Genomic DNA, 19,772 nt, shown 5'->3' with positions numbered 1-19,772 from the left:
GATTACAAGGGTGTACTACTGTGCCCAGCAAAAGGTATTTCTTTTCTTTCTTTTTTTTTATTAGTTGCTCAAAGCATTACAATGATCTTGATATATCATACATTTGATTCAAGTGGGGTATGAATTCTTTTTTTTCCATGTGTACAGATTGCAGTATCACATTGGTTTTACAGCCACGTTTATACATACAGCCATATTAAGCAAAAGGTATTTCTTTTTTTTTTAAATATTTTTTTTAGTTGTAGACGGGCACAATATCTTTATTTTTATTTATTTATTTTATACGGTGCTGAGGATCGAACCCAGGGCCTCATGCGTGCAAGCGCTCTACCACTGAGCTACAACCTCAGCCCAAAAGGTATTTCTTAATGGTAACCCCAGTCAGCCAATCAGAGACTCAACCTACAATATAACTCTACAAAACAGCTACAGTGAACCAGGAGTGGTGATGCATGCCTGTAACCCCAGCAGCTTGGGAGGCTGAGGTAGGAAGATCGAGAGTTCAAAGCCAGCCTCAGAACAGCAAGGCGCTAAACAATTCATTGAGATCCTGTCTCTAAATAAAATACAAAACAGGACTGGAGATGTGGCCCAGTGGTCGAATGCCCCTAAGTTCAATCCCCAGTACCAAAAACAAAAACAAAAACAAAAACAAAAAACAAACAACAACAAAAAAAACCCAAACCATAAACCAAACAACCCTATAGTGAAGCACACACCTCATACTTAATGTTAGACAAATACCCGACAGAGTCCTCTACCCCAGATAATAGCCATCACTCAAGAGACAGATCAGAAAAGTGGAATAAAAAAGCCTTCTAATTTGCCAAAAGTTTATACTTTGGAAACAATCTTTTAATCCTGACTTTCTTTAATACCTTGCAGAAATGGTTCCTGTAAATGACACACCACACAGATGCAGAGGTGCTTATGGCACAAATGATAGAGACACACTAGGTGCTGTACACCTATAATCCCAGCAACTCAAGAGGTTGAGGCAAAAGGATTGCAAGTTCAAGGGTAGCCTCAGCAATTTAGGCTATTGCAAAATAAAAAAGAGACACACTAACAGTAAGAGTTCCCTATTCTGGGGATAAGGAGACATGGAAGATAATGGTAAGATGGAAGCCAAGAATTAGAGAATTGCAAGTCCTGGTACCATGATAAAATGATATCACCTTACTTTGCTCAAAGTGTTATAGTAGTCAAATTTCTTTCCTGTGTAACAATAAATTTGATATGTGGGATAACTTTAAAAAAATGACATATAAAATAATTAAATATTGAGTTTTCTGATTAACCCACAAGTCTATTCTCAGCACATGCATACCAAGTGGCATATAAAAGTAGTGTTAAAATTAACTAGATCTTGGGAAAAGCAGGATCCTTTTTAACCTTTGCCATAAATCCTGTAAACTTAACAAGCCTGGGTGACCTATAGAACATACTAAAAGTACTGTCAAAGCAAGGCATACACCCATAATTCCAGCTACTTGGGAGGCTCAGGCAGGTGGATTGCCAAGTTTAGACAATTTACTGAGACCCTGTCTCAAAACAAAAAATAAAAAAGGATTGGGGACATAGCTCAGGAGCAGAGTGTCACTGGGGTTCAATCCCCAACACTGTGCAAAAAAGTCCTGTCAATGTGGGCCCAAAGGTCTCTGGTGGTCTAATATATTCCTCCATCTACCAGATAGTTGTGAATGTCTATATGAGTTTGCAGAGAAGGGGCCCTTCACAGCTGAGTTTTCTCGGTTGTCTCTGCATGAAGCCTAACCAGATAAGAATACCCTCACTTTTAGGAAACTACTTAAGTTCTTGATTCCTTGGAGTATGTTTTCCAAAACATTATAGCTGTCCTGACTTACTATGTTTCAACATCATCGAAGCACCAGACATGGTGGCACACACCTGTAATCCCAGCAGCTCAGGAGGCTGAGGCAGGAGGATAGTGAGTTCAAGGCCAGCCTCAGCAACTTATCAAGGCCCTAAGTAACTCGGGGAGGCCCTGTCTCTAAATAAAACATGAAAAAGGGCTGGGGATGTAGCTCAGTGGTTAAGCATACCTGGGTTCAATCCTTGGTACCCAAAACAAAACAAAAACATCACTGAAGCTGGGCATGGTAGCCCACGCTGGAAATCCTGGTGACTTGAGAGGCTAAGGCAGGAGTACTCCAAGTTCAAGTACAGTCTCAGCAACTTGGCAAGGCCCTAAGTAACTTAGCAAGACCCTGTCTCAGAATAAAAAAAGGGCTGGCAATGTAGATCAGTGATAAAGTGCCCTTGGGGGTTCAATTCCTGGTACAAAAAGCAAAGACAAACAAAAAAAACCATCATCAAAGTCATACTCCCTTCAGATAACTTTAAAGCTTCATGTTTTGGAATATACTTAAGAACAAAAACGGGAACTAAATCTCAAATTTTACTCAATTAATTGTTAATACTAATACTGACTAACATTTTGTGACTTCTATATGAATCTTTATTAGTATATATAGAGAGCCAAGATGTAAACAACGAGTCAAAAACTTTTTTGAAAACCTAGGTTAGATTTCTCATAAAATGTCTCACTTAAAAGATCACTTAAAAGAAAGTGAGACTTTCCACACTCAATAGGCTCCTCCTACTGTCACCGATGACAAAATGTTCTAGATCCTTAACTATCTTGCTGTTTCAGGCAATAATCCTCCTGAGAAGATAGATACGAAATCATCTGATCTTGCTATCACTTATTAATTTTCTTCAAAATGACAAACAACTCAACCTGGAGGTTGTAGACTGATTGCTCAGAGGTGTGAGCTCACAGTTTACATACCAGATTAAAAAAAAAAAATTTTATAGTTGTAGATGGACAGCATGCCTTTAGTTTTTTATGCGGTGCTAAGGATTGAGCCCAGTGCCTCACACATGCTAGGCAAGTGTTGCCACTAAGCTAAAGCCCCAGCCCATATATACCAGATTTTTAACAGTTAAGAACCAATGCCCCAGGGATTGATGCTAGACTCTGATATATGAACAAATGCTCTGTGAAGACACAGCCCCTCCCTTGGATCATCTTAGGCTGTCTTTATGGGGATAAACTCTACAAGGGAGATCCCAGTCCTATTAAGCATGATGTAAGGCCCAAAGCAGCTGACATTGGTCAGGTATGAGTAAGAGATAAAACTGGAACCTGGAGAGACTAAATACTGAATTACTGAAGGTAGAAGTCCCCCCCCCCTGCCTTTTTTTTTGTTGTTATTCATAATCAGCAGAACCACAATTCACCAAGTCCATCCTGCCTGTCTACATAAAAAATTTGCCATTAAAGGTAGAAAAGGGGAAAGCAGACAACATTGTAGCCCATAGGCTCTACCTCTAAGAATCATCTGGAAATACCTGCAAAGATACACAAGCACATAGCAGGATTATGTACATGCTGGGAGAAGCATCATCATTGTCATTTATCAAGATTTGCTGTCTTGTCTCTTGACAAACAAAAGCTTTAAACATGAATATTACATCATTTTTCATCTATCAACCATTTGACAAACATTTGTGTGCCCCTAAATCCCATATGTTGAAATCCAAAATGATGGTATTAGGAGAGATGGAGCCTTTGGGAGGTGTTAACACTGGGATTAGTCTCCTTACAAAAAAGGACCCAGAGGGCTGGCATTGTGGCTCAGTGGTAGAGCGCTCGCCTAGCATGCATGAAGCACTAAGTTCAATCCTCAGCACCACATAAATGTAAAATAAAAGTACTGTGTCCACCTAAAACTAAAACATAAATATTAAAAAAAAAAAAGGCCCCAGAGAGCTAGTGAGTCCCTTCCAATATATGAAAATACAGTAAAATATCTGCAAACCAGATGTAGGCTCTCACCAGATACTAATCTGCCAATGCCTTGATCTTGGAGTTCCCAACCTTCAGAGCTGTCAGAAATAAACTTCTGTCATTTATAAGCTACCCAGTTTATGGTATTTTATTATTGTAGTCCAAAAGGAATAAGATGTATCTCTAAGAATCTGGGATTTTAGATTGTCTCTACATAGGTATAATAAGGAATCTAGACACCTCAAAGCCAGAAACTGACCTGCAGCAAGTAGGCGAAGTCGTAAACCTGAGGGTCCAGTTCCATCTCGAAGAACATCTACACTCTCAGCATACACATTGCCCAGGAAACAGCTCAGGGGCATCACAGGAGCCCTATGGGTAGGTACAGAATGAATAGAAGCTTGGTCTTCCCTCACCAGGAGCCCATGGCTTTAGCATGAAATTTATGCTCCTCACACTTACTTGGTATCCTGTAGGCTATTTCCACTGTAGATATACATTCGTTTTACAGTTGCTCCGTGGGGTATCTGGAGAGAAGCTAGACCATGGGCAAAATTGGGCTACAAACATAGGATAAGAGTTTTACTAAAGGTACACCATAGGTCATGTGACTCAGGTTCCGATCCTCCTTGGCTCTCAGAGTCTTTAAGAACTGGTTATGTCAAAGCACATGGTCAATCCTGCCCCTGGGTTAATATGAACTCACCCTAACCATGCAAGTTCATCTTTAAAGCAATAGGTAACTGAAAATCAGGATAAAATCTCCTAACCCTTGGTCGCTTAGAAAATTTCAGTGATTAGGAAAAAGTTAAGGCATGACTGGATTCATCTCTGAAAAGTGAGTCTGAACACCCTCTGAAGAGGGTTGGGAATGCTGACCTGGGCCTTGTGCTTCTTGTGAATTCCATCCATTCTACTCACCTTGGCGCTTAAAAAACTCAATAAGGAAACCAAAGAAAAGCTGCCTATCCCATCCTCCCTTCATCATGACAGACAGATTACTGACCCATATAACACAGGCACCAATCAACGAATACCAAGGAACAGGAAGAACTAACCTCGTATTTGGGAGCCTCAGTCCATGAATCTAACTGAAAAGAGAAAGACAGGCCTCTGAAGTTGAGGTGGAAGAGCTGTTCAGCAGAGTTGTACACTGTAAGGGTGGGGGGAAAAGAAAATGATACAGTTGAGTGGCATTTGAAGTCACTAACTTAAACCAGCCTGGAAGAGCAATGACTGGCAATACTTTCCTTGTCTTGTTTCTGAATTGATCTATTAGGTTGAAAGCAAGAGGCAGGAGTTTTCTTTCATACCCAAGTACCAACCTTAAATCCTGAAGTCGGGTAGGATGGTGACACTGACAGGTTTATCACTAAGGGCTGCCATTAATGACCAGAGGAATCAGACGACTTGGCTTACCTCCCGGATGGGTTGCGCCAAAAGACTGGTCAATCTGCTCAATGGTAGGAGCTATGGCCTGAGAGTTGAAATGTACTCCACTGAAAAACAAAAATTCTTTTTTAATACTAAGCTTTCCAAGATGGGTCCACAGATTATGAGAAATGGTGGCTGAAAATTATGTTTTTTAAATGTGGTATTGGGGATTGATCAAATACAGGGGCCATATACTTGGTAGGCAAGCACTCTACCACTGAGTTCTTTTCTCTGGAAGAGTTAGTCTTAAAATATAAATGTATAAGTCTACAATTATATAAAAATAAGATTTAAATTAAATTAATTAATTATTTTTGTGGTACTGGGGATTGAGCCCTGGGGGGCTCTACTACTAAACTACATCCCTAGCATTTGAAGTCAGTTCTTGAGAAGTAGATATACAGAGTTGATTCTCCAGGCCTTCCTAAGACATCAGTGACTCTGAAGAGGAAGAGAGAGAAGAAACCAGAACTTAAGATATAAAGGTTCTAGGAAGACTCATGATAACTACAACCTGCAGGAGCCAGAATTATTACACATTTGCTTGTCCACTTCTCTATCAGCAAAAAGTACCTGAGCTTGTCCTAGGAATCAAGTCCTTGTTATACCCTTGTAAAGGAAAGCCTGTTAAGAAGGCTGATTGGAAAGAATATTCTATATGCAAGCACAGCACATTGCTACACTGGGGGCTCAAGGATCTATGGATGGTACAGGTCATTCCTATTTTTATTCTAAAAAGATTAGGCTCTCAAATGGTGGTCTCTGTAAGACTGGCCTTGGAGTCAGAATTATCTGGTTGATTTTACCTCTGTTTTGAAAAGGGGAGAGAGAGGCTATGCTGGAGAGGACAGTTTAAGACTCAGTGGACTGTCATATCACCTCTAAGCTGAGTTCCTACTTTGCTGGGTGTTAAATTAGATAACACATATTTGAAGTATTTAACATACAGCATGTTCTTAATGAGGCTTACTTTACTAGGAAACTGAGTAGGCCAGAAGGTTGTTGCCTCAGAAATCATAGCACCAGGCTGTAATCCCTGAATTTCTGCCAATGGAATCCTTTACTAATTTAATGAAGGTAATAGATAAAGCCTGTTTGTATCAAGTATGACACATACCAGTGGGGAAGAAAACTTACCAATATTTTAACTTTACTTTAGTCAAGTCATATACTTCAATTACCTAAATAAAAAAAAATTCAAATGTTTAGGAATAGTTAATCCTCTCAAGTTGATACAATGACACATTGAAGAAGATTTAAAATACATTGATAGGAGATGGGCATGTAGCTTGTTGGTAAAGTGTATGCTTAGCATGCTTGAGGTCCTTAGCATGTATTTGGTCCCCAGCACCAACATTTTCTTTTCTTGAAGTACTGCACATTATCTTTTGTTTTCATTTTAAAATTGGTAGGAAGAAAAAGCCAGGAATGGTGGCGTACATCTGTAGTCCCAGATACTTTGGGAGGCTAAGGCAGGGGGATCACTTAAAGCCCATGAATTTGACCAGCCTGGGCAACACAGCAAGACCTGCTTAAAAATAAATAATAATTCATGTACCTTGTTATGGCTATGTGTTGGGTACTAAGCACCCTTCCTTCCATTTCATACTGTGATGAATTATAAAAACTCAAAAAAAGGAATATAGCTCAGTGATAGAGCATACCTGAGTTCAATCCTCAGTACCACAAAAAAGAAAAAAAAAAAAAAACCCCAACTTATTACTTACTTTATTTACAAAACAAAAAGATAAAAGGGGAAGTCTATCCTGCGAAAAAAACATACTACAACACATTAGCTCAGGACAAGTGTCAGAGTAAAAAGAATCTGGTTGAACCTGAAGAACCTCTGGATCCTTATTAAATTTGCTCTTTGTTCAGCCTCAGATGAAATGCTAAGAACTCACAGTAGAGACAAAGGAAAGAACCTGAACACAGTTATTAATGTTGCCAAGTAATAAGTACTACAGAGTCCTCCATGCTATGGTGTCAAGGCTTGGCTGTCAGCAGCATGGCTGACTGGTACCTGAAGGACCATCTACTGTCCTCCAACTGGGAGGCCTGGCCTTTATCCAAGAGGCTGTTGCAAGCTAGCTAAATGTCTGTCTATTCCACCAATCTGGGTCCAACTGTGCAAGAGGCTGTAGTGTACTGTGTAGGAGCATCTGGCACTGCCATAGAAACTGACACATTCACATTCAAAAGTAGTTCACTTTTGGCTATAGACTCTATCCCGATTTTTGTTTAGAGAGCTTATCACTGAACCAAGTTGAATACCTCTCAACTAATGTGCAGCTATTTTGATCTTACCTACTACAAAGAATTGCTTCTACTGCTGGACCACTCACAGCATTTGAATGAACCCTTTCCTCCATACTCTCATATTTGTATAAGCTGTTCACTGATTCCAAAGTTAAGCCCCTTGAAGTCAGACTCATTAGTTTGTACAGGGAAGGGGCTTAATACATGTCAAGCAAGCCTTTCTAGTATAAAGCTAGTTAGGGTAATATGAAGCTTGCTTGAGAGCATTACAAGTGGAGCTGGGGGGAGCTATAGAAAAAGGGGAATAGATGAGAGCCTCCCCTTTTAGCCAGAAGCTCTGTTTGTAGGAGGCACAGGTACTCTATCCCTCTGAGGGGTACCCCTACAACTGGCTAGTGACCCCCCCAAAAGGATGGTTTCTTCCAATGGGAGTCTTTCCAAGTTGTTTTCTCTTCTCAGTAGCTCATTTGTGATGAGATGAAGAGGACTGGGAAGTACTCAAGTCTTTTAGACAGGCTACTCCATAACCTTACTAGGAAAAGGGCTTTGGTATGACACTGCCTGGAACTCACATTCCATCTCATGACTGTGAGACATGACTCTGGTGTCATGTGACTAACCTGTAAGGCCTAGCATTTGAAAACAGAGTATATTAAAAACATCCTGGACTAAAACAGGTCTTAGCAAATTGTACTCTAATGCCAATTAAGACACTCTACATACCAGCAAATTGTTTACATTTCTACCATGGGGTTTAAGAATCAACCCACTGCAGGTGGGATTAATCCCCAAGTTCCAGTAAGACATTAGAACAGTATCCATTTTCATCTTCTAAGTCACAGTTTGATACAACAATGAAGTAAAACAAAACAAAATATACAAACATGACAAAAGTCATTTGGTCCTATTCTATAGTTGGCCCCATTCTTGGTAACTTTAAATAAAAATACTGACTCAGAGCAAACTATGCCAAACATTTAGCTCTCCTTTTTTTTTTTGGCTGCACTGGGAATTGAAACCAGGGGGACTCCCCACTGAGCTATATATCCCCAATCCTTTTTTATTATGAGATAGGGTCTCTCTACATTGCCAAGGCTATTCTCAAACTTGTGATCTTCCTGTTTTAGCCTCACAAGTGGCTGGAATTACAGGTATGTACCACTGTACCTAGCTATTTAGCTTTTCTTTTGTTTTCCTAATCATTGTGAAAACCCATTCCCCACAGCATGTTTCTAAAGTCTTTGACATTCTCCCCTCCCCTAGAGCAAGTTCCCCAAATTTTCAAATCTCTTTCCCTTCCCTCACAGTATGTTCCCTAAATCTTCAACATTCTACTCCCCTTTAAAGCCAGGGAAAGCAGCCCTTTCTAGCCTCTTTTTAACCTTTATTCCAACTCACTACCAATGTCCTTCCTTTTAGGAGAACAGTCTCCTACTTGATGATGGTCACTTAATCAAAAAAGTCCACCTTCGACTGTGAGTTTCTAAAAATCTCACAACAGTACATACAAATTAGTCTGGAAAGACTGGCTCAGCAGGACATGAAACTATAGTTGTCATTTATATTTACCTTAAGTCTCTGATTGAAAGCATCAAACAGTAGTTTGATCCCGTCCTGAGTCAGGTTAAGGATGAGGTCATGGCTCAGAGGACACTACAAAACAAAAAAATAGCACACTCTGACCAAATTATTTATTCACCAGCACCTAATGAAAGCCTATGATATAAATGCAATGCACAGGGGGATACCCAAGAGCAGGTAGTCCCAACTAATGAGGTTTGGAAACCAGAAAAACAAAACTGTGTTTTCTACTTCCATCCTGCAGCTCCTGATTCATCATATTGGCTGAAAATAGCCTCCCCCTTCCAGGTTTGATACAAATACCTGGGAGAAAGGGACAAAATCATGTGAACATATAGGTAATTTTCTTTTCAGGCTCCAGCATCTACATTTGTCATATCAGTTTAATGCCATCAAACCAAAAAAGCAGTCAAGTTAGGAATAAAAGACATGTAAAATGGCCCAGTATCCAAATTCATTAGATATTGCTTATACATATCAGTTGAACCTAAGCCCACATCTGGGCTTTCTGTACCATCTTGAGGGGACACATTCTTTCTTCGAATATCTTAAGCCAAATCCTAGGAGCAAAAAATAACTGTGATCTGAATACACATAGATGGCATTCTTACTTTTTTTTCTCTCTCCCCCATTCCATATCACTTGGGCTTCTTCCTGTTTGTTTTGGTGGCACTGGGGATTGAACTCAGGGGCGCTTTACTATTGAGCTGCATCCCCAGTTCTTTTTTTATATTTATTTTGAAGCAGGATCTGACTAAGTTGCTAAAGCTGACTTTGAATTTGTGATCCTCTTGTCTCAGCCTCTTGAGTAACTGGAATTGCAGGGGTATTCCAGATTATATGTGCTTCTTTCTGAAAAACCCAACTCTAAAATCAAAAGACTCACATTTCTACATTTGCCTCTTCTGAGCTCTGATTTCTACAAAGGAATACCTTTATCCATTCCCTCCAGGGTTGTTCTGAGGACAGACAGTAGGTCAGAAAGCACCAAGCACAAGGCATCTAGCCAATGTTACTGTCTCTGTACCCCCCGCCCCCTTCTGCCTTCTTTTAGTCCAAAACAATCAATTGAAGGACTCAATGTCTGAAGCCTCTCATAACCCAGACTCAGGCTGCCCAGAAGTAGAAGGGAAAACACCACCATTCAAAACCCTACCCTACTTGAAACTAGTACACAGTTGCTCAAAAAATTTAGAAAAGTTTTTAGAGAGCTTTTTTTTTGTACTGGGGATTGAATCCAGGGGTGCTTAACCACTGAGCTACATCCCCATCCTTTTTATATTTTATTTTGAGACAGGGTCTAAGTTGTTGAGGCTAGCTTTGAACTTGCATTTCTTCTGCCTTATTTTCCCAGAGTAGCTGAGATTACAGGCATGCACCATCACACCTGGCTTTATAGAGCTTCTTGAAACAACAGAGGTGTGGCTGTCAGAGACAGTAACATCGGCTAAATGCTAATGAACCTCACTGGGGAAATTTTCTCTTAAAAAAGTCTTCTTGGATTTGCTCAGATTATCTGCTGCCCTCCACCTCTTTGATCATCAAAGTAGCAGACCCAGCTGGCACCATCATACTTGGCAAAAACTAGAAGAATATTATAATTTTCCAGTAGGTCTAGATGAATGTCTAAACTATTAGGTATCAAGCAAGATAATGGAGCAGTGAATCCTGACCTTGGGTTACCTATAACCCAGAACACAAAGTTCCATTTTGGAGAGGGCCACTCCATGAAAATAAGCAGGATGAAGAAACATTTAGTTCTTTCAGGAATCTTGCTTAGAGAAGGAATGCTGGGAGAATCTGTATTTTCCAATACTCTCAAGACCTGATTATGCCTTATCCTGGCATTGTTACAATTCAGACTGAGCAATTTTCAAAAGCAGCAAATCACTTCCACAATCAATGTTTTATTAATATTTATATCCCTGGAAACAAAATAAAAATATGTGGTATTTAAGCAGGCCCTTACAGTATTGTAGATGTCCAACATAAGAAAGAGGTCAGTAAAACTATCTGCTAGTAGTTGTTAATATCTTTTCCTCCTTAAGAAAGATGGAATCTACTTGCTACGCACTTCTAATTTCCAAGGTGTGATTTGCATAGAGACAAGAATTTCTGAAACTTTTAATAGGGGAAAAATATTTTTTTTTTTTGCACTTGAAGGGAAGAAGAGAAATGGAAAAGAAAGGGAAGAAAGCAAGGAAAGGATAAGATCCATGTTTAAAAAGCATCACAACAGAGCTGAAAGATCATCATCTTTTGATTCTCATCAAGATTTTTCTATTAATAATATACTATTGTACACAAAAACTGTTCCACACAGCAGCACATGGTCTGTGTCATAGAAAAACTTCAGATTTCAGAGCTCAGTGCACAGGAGACTGCCCTTTCAAGGATGAAGGTATAAGCTATATCTACTTCCTTTCAAGTAAGGTATGCTCTGCTAGTTAGAGATCTACACTGCAACATCTGAATATAAGTCAACCAATAAGTTGGAAAAGACTATTTATTTATTGGGTATACTGGGCATTGAACTAGGGGTGCTTTACCACTGAGTAACATCCCCAGCCCTTTTTCATTTTGAGATAGGGTATCACTAAGTTGCTGATGACCTCACTAAATTCCTGAGGATAGCCTTGAACCTGAGATCCTCCTCAGCCTTCCAAGCTGTTGGGATTACAGGCATGTGCCACCAGGCCTAGCAGAAAAGATAATTTTAAACACAAAAGTGGACAGAAATCCAGAAAAAGCCTGAAGTAAAAGGCCTTCCGTGTTTTTTTTTTTTTTATTGTAGTTGGACACAATACCTTTTTATTTTATTTATCTATTTAATTTTTATGTGGTGCTGAGGATCAAACCCAGCGTCCCACATGTGCTAGGTGAGTGCTCCAGTAGGTAAGTTGAATACAGAGAGAAAACAGGTTTAATTTTTATTGTTCTTCTAGAGTTGGCAGCATAGATAATCAAGACCCAAGGGGCTGGGGTTATGGCTCAGTGGTAGAGCACTCGCCCTGCATGTGCAAGGCACTGGGTTTGATCCTCAGCACCACAAACAAACAAACAAATAAATAATGAAATAAAGTTAAAAAAAAAAAAAAAGACCCCAAATTTCAGAATCAAGCCAATATACTTAATAACTGACTAGTGCTAGAGATCCTCCCATTGGAAAACAGCAATTTCTACCAGTCAGCTTCTTCTAGAGCATCTCCTATGGAGCTGACTCACTGAATAGGAGTGCTACTTCATAAACAAATAAGCTACCACTTACCTGCTCACTGTAGAGAACCTGGACATTTTTGATGATGCGACAGTGCTTCTGAAGAATGGATACTGCCTGAGATAGAGGCATTCCTGAAATAAAACAAGGACACTTGTGTGATTACTTGGGCTAGGCACTGATCCCTGAAGCCTACAGACAAGTGGAGCTACTAAAGTCTACAGATATAAGAGCAAATAAAGTTCACTAAACAGTAAGAGCTAGAATAAAGATAACCAGCAAGCACTAAGGGAATACTCAAATAATTCAAGGAGAGGCAATGAATATAAAAAAAAAACTTTCTGAGCCAGGTGTAGTGCTGCACACCTGCAATCCCAGTCGCTTGGGAGGCTGAGGCAGGAGGATTGCAAGTTCAAAGTCAGCCTCAGCAATTTTGTGAAGCTCTAAGAAACTTAGTGAGACCCTGTCTCAAAGGGGGCGGGGCTGCGGATGTGGCTCAGTGGTTAAGAGACACTGGACTCATCAAAACAAAACAAAAAATCCTTCCTGGTAATAGGGGCTTTCTCTCTGATCTGAAGCAGGCAAAGGGCTCAGAGAAGTCAACATGAACAAAAGGCCATAGTGAGAAAAGCACTGATTTCATGTCTCTGGAAACTAAAGTTCTAGTCCTCACTGCTGTGGACTATCACCTATGACCTTCTCCTCTTTAGCATCTGTCTCAGAATCTCTCAAATGAAGGTCTGTTAAAACACACTGGTTTAGTAGTCAGGTGCAGTGGTGCACACCTGTAATCGCAGCAGCTCAGGAGGTTGACACAGGAGAATGACAAGTTCAAAGCCAGTCTCAGATATCAGATTAAGTAAAATAAGCCAATCCCAAAAAACCAAAGGCAGAATGATATCTCTGATATGCGGATGCTGACTCACAACAGGCAGAAGGGTGGTGGTGGTGGGGAGGTTACCAGATGGGACAGTGTATCCTATCTGGCAGGGAGGGAGAAGGGATGGGAATGGGAAAGACAATAGAATGAATCAGACATAACTTTGCAGTGCAACTCCACATCATGTACAATCACAAAAATAAGAAGTTATACTCCATGTATGTATGATGTCAAATACATCCTACTTTCATGTATAACTAAAAAGAACAAATAAAAGTGTTCAGGAAAATAAAATAAATTTAAAATGAAACACAATAAAGATGCACAAATAACAAGTTTGAAAAAACCAAAAACAAAAACAAAAATCAGTCTTAGCAACTTAGTGAGGCCCTAAGCAACTTAGCGAGACTCTGTCTCAAAATAAAAAATAAAAAGGGCTATGGATGTGGCTCAGTGTTTAAGTACCCTGAGATTCAATCTCAGTAGCAAAAAACAAAACAAACAAACAAAAAAACCCAGCATCATCACAAAACAAAAACAAAAACATTAATTTATAAGGGCTCATTTAAAAAATTTTTAAATCATACATGTATCAGAATCAACTTATCGGGACTGGGGTTGTGGCTCAGCTGTATGTAGCACACTTGCCTGGCACGAGTGAGGCATTGTGTTGGATTCTCAACACTACATGTAATAAATAAAATAAAGGCCTATTAATGACTAAAAAATATATTAAAGAAAAAAAATCAAATTATCAAGCATTTCACTGGACTCTTCCTTAAACCCCCACAAACCCTGTAATCCAAGGAACTTGGGAGGCTGAGGCAGAGGATCACAAGTTTAAGGCCAGCCTCAGCAACTTAGAGAGACCCTGTCTCAAAATAAAAAATAAAAAGGGCTGGGGATGTAGCTCAGTGGTAAAGCTCCCTTAAGTTCAATGCCCAGTGCCAAAACAAAAAAAAAACCAAAAAAACTCACAAACATCTCTTTAAAAAAAAAAAACAAAAAAACTTTTTTCTTTTAGTTGTAGTTCGATACTATATCTTTATTTATTTTTATGTGGTGCTGAGGATCGAATCCAGTGCCTCACACACGTGAGAGGGGGGTGCTCTACCACTGAGCTACACCCCCAGCCCTCACAAACTTCTCTTAACACATAAAAAGCAAAACAAAACAAAAACCTCATGGCTTATTAAAAGGAAATTTACATATACATCCAGTTTAAGTAATCCAAATCCCAATGATGTCTCAAAACATTCCAGGGACTCACAGAAATCACTAAAATTTGTTTTCAGAGCCCATTATAAGACTCTGAAATAGAAGAAATAGGCCTGGAATAATCTAAAAACAAAGACATATATAATTTCATGAATGCAAGGATAGCTCCTTGCTCAAAGCTGATCACCTACATAGTGGTTATAGAGTATTTATCAGTGGGAGTAGGATTATAGAGTGAATAACAGAGAAAGGGCAGGAATCATCATATAATCCTAGGGCAGCATGGGGGGGGTCACATTCAAGATGGGTTGACTTCCTGATCAAGAGGATGTGATGTGCAGAAAAGAGCATACAAATGAAGAATTGAAAAGTCAAAGCTTAGGGCTGGAGTTGTGGCTCAGTGGTAGCACCTGGTCTGGCGTTGTATGAGGCCCTGGGTTTGATCCTCAGCACCACATAATAAACAAACAAACAAACAAACAAATAAATAAATAAGGTATCGTGTCCATTTACAACTAAAAAAATATTTAAAACAAGTCAAAGCTTGTGGTCCATATGTATTTAAACATTCTTATTTGAGAGCATTCAGTTTGAAGAAAGCTGAATGGAATTAGAAAGCTGAGTTGAATTCAAGTATTTTTTAGCCTTCTATAGCATAGGGCCTGGCACACAATATAAACTTAATAAATATTGGGTGGGAATATGAACAGGCTGGATGCATCATTCGGCCTTACCACTCCTCAAATGGAGGAGCACCTATGCTACTTCCAGAGAGAATGGACAAACAACTATTTGAAGGAGTCAGGTAAGCTCAGTTGCCAAAAAAGGGAAAGCCATACGTCTTCTCAAATTCATGTGCAAATGCCAGTTTCTTCAGGGGACTATTTTATCTTTTATTAACAGTCCTGGTCTCAATATCTTAGGATCTTGAGTATTTAGAGAGAAACCCATCAGGAAGATGCAGCAGCCACGAGGATCAGTAAGAAGGGCTACAAAACACTTTTAATGGGAACTAACTATATGAATGGCAAAGAAATGGTGGGGGGCATGTCTTGCTCTAACAAAATGGTTAACTTTCTAAACTGTATAAATCTATCCTGTAGATCTCATCACTTACCTGTTTATAACCTTTTAATGGCTTCCCATTACAGGGAAAACTGCTTTTCATGTTGTCACCTAAAGACTTTGATCTGGACATTGCCCATCTCCATCTTTCTTTCCGTTGTTCACGATGACTCCCCCTTGTTACTAACACATGTTAAGCTTTTCTGCCTTAGGCCTTTGCCCTAGACTCTTAATGCTGCTAAAATGTTCTTTCAACAGTTGTTTTCTCACATTTCAGGTTTTGGCTCACACCTTAGTCTACAACTCTTATTTGGCAAGATCTCCACCCAACTATTTTATCTTTTATTCTCCCCTATATCCTTCTAAAGGGTAGGTACCTTGTTTGTCTTGTTTATCACCATATCTCTGGTACCCAATCACTGGCATAACTGTAAGTGGTCATACACATCTGTGGAACAAAACAAATGAGGTAGAACACACAGGTCCTAAACCATGGGTTCTGGTAATGACTGTTCCCCTTTGAAAATTTCCATAATCTCTCTACTAATACCATTTTTTCCTGATATTCCTCTAACTTTTCCAGGTCTCTATAGATAGGTTATAAATTCTTCTGCCTATGTCTCATTTTCTCATTTAACCAACCACCCAGTTTCTGACCCACATCTCAAACTGTTTTTTGTATATAACTTAAGGCAAATAAAAGTCAACAGAATAAAAATGACTTTTTAAAAATCTTGGGCTAGGGGGCTGGGGTTGTAGCTCAGCGGCAGAGTGCTTGCCTAGCACATGTGAGGCACTGGGGTTCAATCCTCAGCACCACATAAAAACAAATAGATAAAATAAAAGGTATTGTGCCCAACAATGACTAAAAAAATATTTAAAAAAAATCTTGGGCTATAGTTGTAGATCAGTGGTAGAGCACTTGCTTAGAATATATGAGGCATTGGATTTAATCCTCAGCATCACATTAAAAAAATAAATCTCTGTATTCTATATCTCACTTAATTTTTCCAACATCTACCCAGTGTCTCACATCAGAAACTTCTAAATTCCTTTCTTTCCTATCTTTCTGAATTCAGTTTCTAAAATGTTCTTTCTAAACCAAGGCCTATTACAGACTTTATTAACAGAGTCATTTTTTTTTTTTTCCCTACTAAACCCACAGTCTCCTCCATAGTATCCTGAGCAGCTACAACACAACAGAACCAGGACTTTGGGAAATTTTTTTCATTTACCAGCATATCATGCTATTACTATAGTACTGGAGATTGAATCCAAGACCTCACACATCTATAGAACTTTTTTTTTTTTTTTTTTTTTTTTTTTTTTTTTGAGACAGGGTCTCATAAAGCTGCCCAGGTTGGCCTTGAACTTATGATCTTTCTGCCTCAGACTCCTGAGTAGCTGGGATTATGGGCATATGCCACCTCACCTACTCATCACGTTCTAATTATAATGCCAAATTGTTTATATATTTCCCTGCACACACCATCTATTTTTTTTTTCTCCCAACTTGACTGAAAGGGTTACAACTCCTGTGGGCCAGTAAGAAGCCTTTCCTGAATCCCCAGGTCAGGTCAATTCCCTTCTCCCTCTCCACAGCAAATTACACATCTTCTACCACATTATAATAAAACAAATTATTTCTATAATCCTTCCCTACCCCTAGCATAAGATTATTTCTCTTCTTATTCAATTTCCAATGTTTGAGTAGAGCCCACAGCGGTACATGCAACTGTCGATGAAGTAAGTCCTCAATCTCTAAGCCACATTCCCAATTCTTTTTATTTTTTATTTTGAGACAGAGTCTTGCTAAGTTGCTAAGGCTGGATTTGAACTTGTGATCTTCCTGCCTCAGTCTCCAGAGCTGCTGGGGATTACAGGTGAGCCACTGGGATTACAAGCATGTGCCATCATGCCCTGCTTCTTAGGCATTTTAAAGACTAATTTCAAAAACAAATTCAGAGACATGCCTCCAAATCAATACATTCTGCAAGTCTGACTGAAAATATTTCAAATTTGTACTAACCTTTATTCCACCATGGTTAAATCATCAATAGCATTTAGATTCCTCTTGGCTTAGGTTTTCTTATCTCTATGCTGTTAAATTTCTCTAATTTCTGAAAATTATGCAAAGGCTAGGAAGGTTGCCAAGATGCTGGATGCAGTTCCACATTGTGATGCCAGGCAGATGACTGACAGGACCAGATACATCTGCATTTGCACAAATTCTACTAGGAAACTTGTTGACAAGGCCTAGTCCATCCTCAAAAGAGCAAAGCAGTAGGAAGCAGGAAATCCCTGTTCAGTTACTTGTTTCTCATTTCTACCTACTTCTTTGACCTATTTCTTACCTGGCAAAAGGACAGAACAATATCTAACTTAGTGTTGTGGTGTCATGAGGTAAACACTGCCCTAGTTCTCTATTCTAGGAATATAATTCTAGAGCACAGATTCATTTCCCATACCTATCATCACCTAACAGCCCTAACCATACCTTGGATGTATTAGGGTTGAGGGAGAAGATCAAGAAGGTAAAAATAACTTAAACTATTTAAAAATGCAGACTTTAAGAATCATCAAGGCTTAGGAATCATCAAGGCTTAGGTCTTTCTGAGCTTCCCCCAAAGTTCAATTCTGGACCCAATGTATGAAAATGTTCTTCTATTTTTGATAGCTTAAGAGAGTTTGAAAGAACTACCCAAACACTTGATTCTTGGAAACTGGCAATTAGGACTTGGGCTTAAGTAGTCAAAACACCAGTTGCCAGAGGAAGTGTTGCTCTCCCACTCAGTTTTCTAAAAATTTCAATATCAAAGTCAGTATTTTCTTTTCTTTTTTGCCATACTGGGGATTGATCACAGGGGCACTATACCACCAAGCTACACCCTTAGCCTCTTTTTAACTTTTTTCTTTGAGACAGGGTCTCTCTAAGTTGCTGGGAGGCTGGCCTGAAACTTACAATTCTTGTCTTAGTCTCCTGAGTTGCTGGGATTAGAGGCATGCGCCACCAAGTCTAGCCTGCACTACATTTGACCAAGGGACTCTAAATGCTGTACCACAAAGAGATCCACAAACTAGTCAGTTTGAAGCTATGGTTGTAGTTCTTTACCCAGTCCTGAACGTCTTGGTGTGGGTAGAAGCTGTCAAGGTGAGGAAAGACATAAACTACAAGTCAAACAGAATTACATGATAACACTAGCCTCTCAAGGCAGCATTTCATACTGGCAAAATTTTGAGGAACTCTGCAGGAGTGGTTTAAATTAAGAGAGATATTGGCTAGGACCCTTCAACAACACTGGCTCCTACTACTGACAGGAGGTATAGAGCAATTGAGCATCAAATGGGATATATCAAAATTCTACTGGTTTCTCCAATATGCTGTGTATCAAGGATAAGCCATAATCTAATGAGCAGCTGACTCACCTCAGTAGCCCACATTAGAGTGACAAAAGTTCAGGCCTGCACAAACAAGCAGCAGCAACACCTACTTCCACCACCCCCTTTTCATAGTACTGGTACATCAAAGTAAACACACTAGGGTGAAGGAACGCAAACATCGGAGCTCAGATTTTCCCTTCTGAAAAAGGAAACACATAACCCCCAAAGCAAAGGGAGACAGAGATCATAGTGGTGATTAGGGGTGTCAGCCACCTCTTAGTTATTATTTAGTGAGTAAAAATAGAAAAGGAAATGACAATAGTACCGATTCACAGACTCGGTTGTTATTATTATTATTACTACAGCTTCAGTCCCACTGTCTCAGGAGGGATCCTGCTGAGGCTCAAGGAGAGGGCGTCATTACCCTGTAAGGCGACTGACAGACTGATCTGTTGGGTCCGAGTGGGAATCTAATGCCTGGAGCCCAAAGAACGGAGGGGACAAAAAGGCGAGCAGCCACCGACTCAGAGGCAGAGACTAGAAGCTCAAGGGCCCAAAGAGAGTGGGTCCTGACAGAAGGTCCCACACTTACCCAGCGTGAATTCCCATTGCTCGTTCCCCAGAGAGCGTTCAGGCACCACCTCCAGATCCAGCATTGGTTCGGTTCCCCGGGCCCGGGCGGCCTCCCTGCAGTAGCGCAGACAGTAGCGCAGACAGGTCTGGACCTAAGGAGACAACGCCGCGACTGACTCGCTACCCTCGCCAGCCCGTGACAGCCCAGCTTTCCACCCCATTCCGGGGCGGCAGCAGCGGCACCGGCCCAACACCACACCTCACCTCACTTCACTTCACTTCACTGGCAGCAGCCACAGCAGCACAAGCACGGTAGCCGCGGCAGCAGCAGCGACGGCTGGAACAAC

The 19,772-nt window shown here is 40.0% G+C and overlaps 1 protein-coding gene across 2 annotated transcripts in view; it reads right to left on the bottom strand.

Moving 5' to 3' along the window:
- Positions 1-19,772, bottom strand: part of Phaf1 (phagophore assembly factor 1) — a 27,238-nt gene extending 7,466 nt beyond the window's left edge. The window contains exons 1-9 of one of the 2 annotated variants that reach the window (XM_076838051.2): positions 19,690-19,772; positions 19,445-19,577; positions 12,360-12,442; positions 9,080-9,163; positions 6,389-6,432; positions 5,237-5,316; positions 4,876-4,970; positions 4,280-4,377; positions 4,077-4,189 (exon numbers count right to left, since the gene is read on the bottom strand). In XM_076838051.2, the coding sequence (XP_076694166.1) occupies positions 4,077-4,189; positions 4,280-4,377; positions 4,876-4,970; positions 5,237-5,316; positions 6,389-6,432; positions 9,080-9,163; positions 12,360-12,442; positions 19,445-19,508 (661 nt within the window). In that variant the 5' untranslated portion in view covers positions 19,509-19,577; positions 19,690-19,772. Of the gene's footprint in view, positions 1-4,076; positions 4,190-4,279; positions 4,378-4,875; positions 4,971-5,236; positions 5,317-6,388; positions 6,433-9,079; positions 9,164-12,359; positions 12,443-19,444; positions 19,578-19,689 lie in introns of those variants that run through there. The other variant, XM_076838052.2, reaches the window with a different exon arrangement.

This window comes from Callospermophilus lateralis, chromosome 18 (genome assembly GCF_048772815.1).
Source record: "Callospermophilus lateralis isolate mCalLat2 chromosome 18, mCalLat2.hap1, whole genome shotgun sequence".
NCBI classification, from domain to species: Eukaryota; Metazoa; Chordata; class Mammalia; order Rodentia; family Sciuridae; genus Callospermophilus; species Callospermophilus lateralis.
Note: the sequence above shows the minus strand (reverse complement) of the source record. Positions and strands in the feature narration are given on the sequence as shown.